Raw genomic sequence first — 5745 nt, 5'->3', positions numbered from 1 at the left:
TCTCAACCCCAGCAGACCACGAATGCTTTCTGTATTTACCTTTGAACATCACCCCAATGCAGTTTACCTTTTTGGGATTGGACCCAGGGAAAGAACAAGACTGACAACTGAGCTGTAGAGGATGCAATTAATAGCTATATAAACTAAAAAGGCTAACTTGCAGTCTATCGCAGGGCCAACAGACAGAGACCAACAACCACTCACACCTACAGCCAATTAAGCAATCAACCTAAACATGATGTCTTTGGACTGTGGGAGGAAACCCACACAGGCTTGGGGAGAACATGAGATCGCCACACAGAAATGCTGCAGGACGGAAACTGAACCGTTGACATTCTTGTTGTGGGGCAACAGCGCTAACCACTATGTAAAGTGTGCAAATTAACATTTGTACACTGAGGGACTTAACTTAAAACTTGTGAAGCATCCATTCACACTCATACCGAAGTTTACTTTTTCTTTTCAAGGTATGACTAAACATAATTTTCATGAGAAACTATCAATAAATTAATCTGCCAGATCTTTCTTTGATTAAAATGATTAAAGGGTTTGAGCTATGAAATGTTGCATAAATGGCAATCATAATCCCCTGGAACCCAAGGGAAACGTTTCAAGTTTCTTTTTCAACAAAAAGTCCGCAAGCAATTTCCACCACTGAAAAAAAAAAAAAAAAAAAAAATAATTCCAACTCATCCCTGTGCCAGAAATGTGTTCTCTTCTTTACCTCTGCACCATATTTAAGTACAATTAATTACTTCATCCCTTTAGTGCAGTGAGTTCTGTATTTGAGGAACAAGTTTGTCGCCTTTGGCATGAAGTCTTGTGTAATGACTGTGTGTTGTGTCCTCCACATATCACATTTGAGTCAACAGGTCACAAGTGGCACAGCTCAAAACAAACGTTATGAGCCACGCCGAGCTGTTTTAACTTGCTCTACAGCACCAAACCACATTCTTGCCTTTTCAGCAGAAATGAAAGAAAAGTAATCCCCAGCAAAACCACATTGCAGTACCACTATGATACATCTGCGCAGATGCAAAAATAAAATTGCCCACAAAAACACAAGTAGCGCAGGCAACTGTAATTAAGTGATGCCAAAACTGGTTGTAGTAGTACAGAAACAGTACTATTCAAAATGCGCACCCCCCAAAAAAATCTCAGCTTGAAAAAGGTTAAATTTATCAATGGTGTTTGCATAAGGCAAGTGTTGCATTCAATGACCTGTGTTTCCAATGCTCAGCTCTGAGCTCTGAGCAAAAGGGCATTAATCTGCCAGCAGGGAAACACATTTGACAACATGAGTGAGTCATGATTGATGTGCCTCTCACTGTGCTTTCCATAATTACCTTACATTTTCTACTGAATAAGCACAATCCATACTTCACCTTAATGGATGTCAAATTAAATAAGATTGAACTGTTCTCCCTGTGAAAAACATCAAATGAAAAAATTGAGAATCTGTACTTTTAACATGAATCAAAAATCTATGATTGCATGTCTGCCTCTGCATTTAAATGACTCAGCATTTTAGAAACAACCACATCATTTCAGACATTCTTTGAAAGTACCAAGTATTTCTATCTCCAGATATTGTAAAACAAAGTAATTCGATGTAAAAGGGGGGGGGGGAAAGTCTTCACATGCATGCAGAGGCATGTGTGTTCTGCAAAGTCAGCACCAGGAAAACAAAATATCACAGCAATGGAGTAGGTGCGGTTCTGGGGAAGAAAAGCCATGAACTAGGAAAAACAAATCTAACATAGACAAAAAAGACACTTAAATAGTAAATAGATGCCCTTTTGTGCAGCAAGCAAACACACAATGATGCAAAGCCTTTTATGAAACGCACAAAGGATTCTGCGCGGCTTTGAAATCACATGGGCTGGACCTAGTATAAATTCTTTCCTCACCTCATACATTGTTGAAATGCCATCTTGAAGCATGATTCATGTTCTGTCTGCACCTTAATATGCAAATACTGAGCCGGTGACATATGGGAGAACACATTTGACTATAAATGCGAACAAGTCAGGACATGCTGTTTCCAATTCTGTTGCTACAGAGAAGGAGAGATTGACAGGTGGAGATGTACATTACACCACAAACCTTAGACATTATTAAAGGTCCCCGGTCTTTCTGTGACACCCTTGCAACTTTTTTTTTTTTTTAAACAAAAACTAAGTAGTGTCAAGTGTAACATTACTATGAGCTAACTATACAAGTTTGGTAATGACGCCTTCTGCTGGACTGATGAAAAAATGCAATTTTGTTTTCATAACATCAACCCTCAAATGTCAATTTTTTCCATATTGACATCAATAATGTTAATCAATTAGTAAATCATCAGTCTAGCTGTCTATCTAGATTCGATGTGCATATATTTATTTCTGTAATGGGTAAGCACTAAAAACAGGACATTTTTATGCAACCAACTGTGAAACTGTTAATTAATGTGTCTTTCAATACTGATTTCAATACCGCAAAAACAGCAAATCACACAACTCTGCATTGAAAAGCATTAAACAACTTTTAATTATCCCACTCGTAATAAAACCATCAATAGTTGTGTATCTCTGTATTGACAGTACTAATACTAATAACATAAGAGGCACAAAGAGAGAAAAGGCTGCTGATGATGATCCTTAGATGCGTAAAGCGTGAGCTTTCCAATCAACTACACTACCCAGAAGTCCGCGGTTGTGTGCGCAGGCGCAGTTTGAGTCGGCTTTCGAGACGCCGTTTTGTTGCGCTAAACCCAGTTACCCAGCTGCTCCGTGTCGCCGGTGAGAGCCAACAAACGGAGGCAGCAGTGATGTAGCAGGCCGGAGAGGGACTTTACCCCCGCTGTGACCGGCTGCTGCTGGCCGATGTGAGCCGTCCCGGACGAGCTTGAGGGCCGTTAGCGGAAGAACCGCGGCTCCCTCCCCTGTTAGCCCGCTAACAGCTAGCTAACACGCCGGCGTGAGTTTGCTATGCGCTGCTGTTTGTTTGTCTCTCCGTCGTCTCGGACAGCTTTGTAACTCAGCTGCCAGGCGGACACCCTCTCTCATTGTTTTTTATTTAATTATTTTATTTAATTTTTTTTTCCCCGGGGTGGGGCTGGGGGCAGAGGAACACACCGACACCCCCGGCTTTGTCAGGAGTCCAGCTAAGATGTGGCAAAGTGTCGGACTCACGCTGCTGGTCATTGTGGCCACACTTGTCTGTGCGCTGCTCTTCATGCTGTTTGGTGAGTTTTCAAACGCACTCACCTTCACCGATGTCTGGCCCCAAATCTGCCCTGGGACTGATTCACCCAGGGCCTCGGTGTTTTACTTTGAGGCCGACCCACAGCAGGTGCTAGCTGCTAACCAAAAAAAAAAAACAAACAAACAAACGAACAACTCAGCAGGCTCCTCCTGAAATGTGGATCTACTCCTTTAAAGTTTCGATCTCAGTCAGGAGTTTTCTATTTCTGTCGTGGCAACAGAAGGAGGCAGGTCAGACCGGACAAACTATCACTGACATGATCGAGATCAGTTCAGCCTGAGGCAGATGAAGCCTGCAGGTGGACAGCGTTTGGCACAAACAGTGACTGGCATAGTTTTCATTTATTAGTGATCTTCAATCCGTTTTATAAGGCTGTCCTGCTGCAGATTGATTGATTGATTGTAGGCCTTTTAAAAACATAGCACAGTGAAGTATATTCACTTGAAAATGTAATACAATGAGGGCAATTTAAAAGTAAGATGCAACTATTCACCAGTCATGCACAGTTTGCAGCTGTCCCTCCTCTGCCCTCACCTGATAAGCTTCTAGCTAACCACATTTGATCCAGGTTGAGGAGGGAAAGATGGAAGTATATATCTCAAAGCAAAGCTCTTATGAAACAGTGAACTGAACATCTTTGGATTTTTATTTGTTGTTGACAGTTCCTCCACTATCTGATGTTTTACAGACAAACTGAAAAATAAACAGAGAGCGACCAGCGGGTTAATAGATGTTTAAAATGATTACCGGCTTCGTCCTCAGTGCAGACACTTGTCAGAAAAAATAAGGTCTCGCTCTGCGTCTGTATTGTAAGCCTGTAAAATAACTGCTTTTTATCCTGAACCCCCCCCCTCCCCTTCCTTCAGGTTGGTATGTAGTCTGGCAGCTCTTCCTGTCCAAGTTTAAGTTCCTGCGGGAACTTGTCGGGGATGCAGGCACCCCACAGGCTGAAACCCAACCGTCCGAACCCAAGGATGAACGTACAGCTAACGCCCCATCTCGAAGTCGGCCCAAGACTGCACGCCAAAGAGTTGCCTCCCCAGAGAGCACTTAGTAGATCATCCAGACAACAATTGCACATCTTCATGCAAAACCCGTCTCACCAAGACTGCTCATCAGCGCTCTACAAATCACCTGACCCTGCAAACTACACTACACAAGGACCTACCTTGTTGACACTCAGTAGCCAGCCTCCTCAACAGGACACTTCAAACTGACTCCAAAGGGAAAAACCATTCATGTACACTGGTGTCCATATGTTCAAATGCCTAGTTATGTACAGTCACGTGGACCAAGTCGTGAGTCTGAGTACTAATTGTGGTCCTCTGGCCATCCTGCAATAGTGATGGCCAGCTTTTGTGAGCAACCAAGCTGCTTCCTGCCACCTCTGTGGAGTATAAAGATGCTCCAACACACAAAGAGATAAGTTCACTCTCTTCTGTATATGATGTAATCGAGAATTTTTAGCAGAGATTTTCAGATAACTGTAAAAACAATGACCCCGTCATTTGAACATAATTTCAACAAGAACAGCTGAAGATAAACTCAAACCTGATTGTACCAATTGTACAACTGACAACTTTATTTTCTTTAAAAACATAAAGTGCAATGAAAAGAATGTTAATGCTGTCATTTAGTCGTTTCGTGCACAGCTGTAGTTGTCCACGTATTATGGGCTGTGGTGGAAACCGTCTCTCCTAGTGCATAATACCCAAAGCCTCAAAAGGAAGAAGTCTAATGACAAGTCTTCATTCCAGTTGTGTGAAATGTGAACCTTTTTTCTTGCAACTTCTCCTCCACCCTTTTTATCAATTCATACTTGAGTCAGGAGAAAGTTTCAAGGAAACTACTTTAGGTGTTCAGAAACAGCTAATTAACGTGTAGTTAGCTGAAGTCTTGGAGCAACAAAACGAGGCTCCCTGCTGCAAAAAACCTGCCTGAGCGATGTCCGAACCCAGCCCCGTTCCCTGTGCCTCTGTCTGGACCAGTGCTTGTCTAGATGGCATACACTGCTGGTTACCCGGCCTCCTTTTGTAGCAACTTCGTGTCCACTACAAGACAATTCAGAGCTAACCAGGGCCTAATCAATGTTTATGTCACTCAGTTTCCCTCCAGGTATAACTCATGTAAGTCTTGCACCTTTTTATCAGAAGTTATTTTTGTTTTTCTTCAGAGGAGCAGTGGCTTCAAATAAATAATGCCATGAACGTGCTGAGCCGTGCCCTGTTTGTCTTGTTTGACTGGCAACAGAAAACTCCTTTCACAAAGAGATCTTTAGGTGAATGGAAATGAGCGTTGGACATTTGTTATTAGAGTAAATTAACTACTATTTTGATCATTTATTATCTAAGAAAAACATGAACTCTTTTGTTTTAGCTTCTCAAATAGAATGTCACATTAGCTCTGTAGGTCAAAACAAGGTCAAGGTTACGGTCATATATTGTTGGTGCCAGCTGAAACTCGATCAATAGCCTTTTAAACCAAGAACAGACTTTG

The 5745-nt window shown here is 42.0% G+C and overlaps 1 protein-coding gene across 2 annotated transcripts; it reads left to right on the top strand.

The window, feature by feature from the left end:
- Positions 1–2721: 2721 nt before the first annotated feature.
- On the top strand, positions 2722–5469 carry smim13 (small integral membrane protein 13). Of its 2 annotated transcripts, XM_029513472.1 has the most exons (3): positions 2722–2961; positions 3110–3229; positions 4116–5469. In XM_029513472.1, exons 2-3 carry the CDS (start codon positions 3154–3156, stop codon positions 4301–4303), a joined length of 264 nt encoding a protein of 87 aa, XP_029369332.1. In that variant the 5' UTR covers positions 2722–2961; positions 3110–3153; the 3' UTR covers positions 4304–5469. The 2 variants fall into 2 exon arrangements, with proteins under 2 accessions (XP_029369332.1, XP_029369331.1); XM_029513471.1 differs by having other exon boundaries at positions 2722–3229.
- The last annotated feature ends 276 nt before the right edge of the window (positions 5470–5745 follow it).

This window comes from Echeneis naucrates, chromosome 11, assembly GCF_900963305.1.
Source record: "Echeneis naucrates chromosome 11, fEcheNa1.1, whole genome shotgun sequence".
NCBI classification, from domain to species: Eukaryota; Metazoa; Chordata; class Actinopteri; order Carangiformes; family Echeneidae; genus Echeneis; species Echeneis naucrates.
This window is presented reverse-complemented; position numbering and strand designations above follow the sequence as displayed.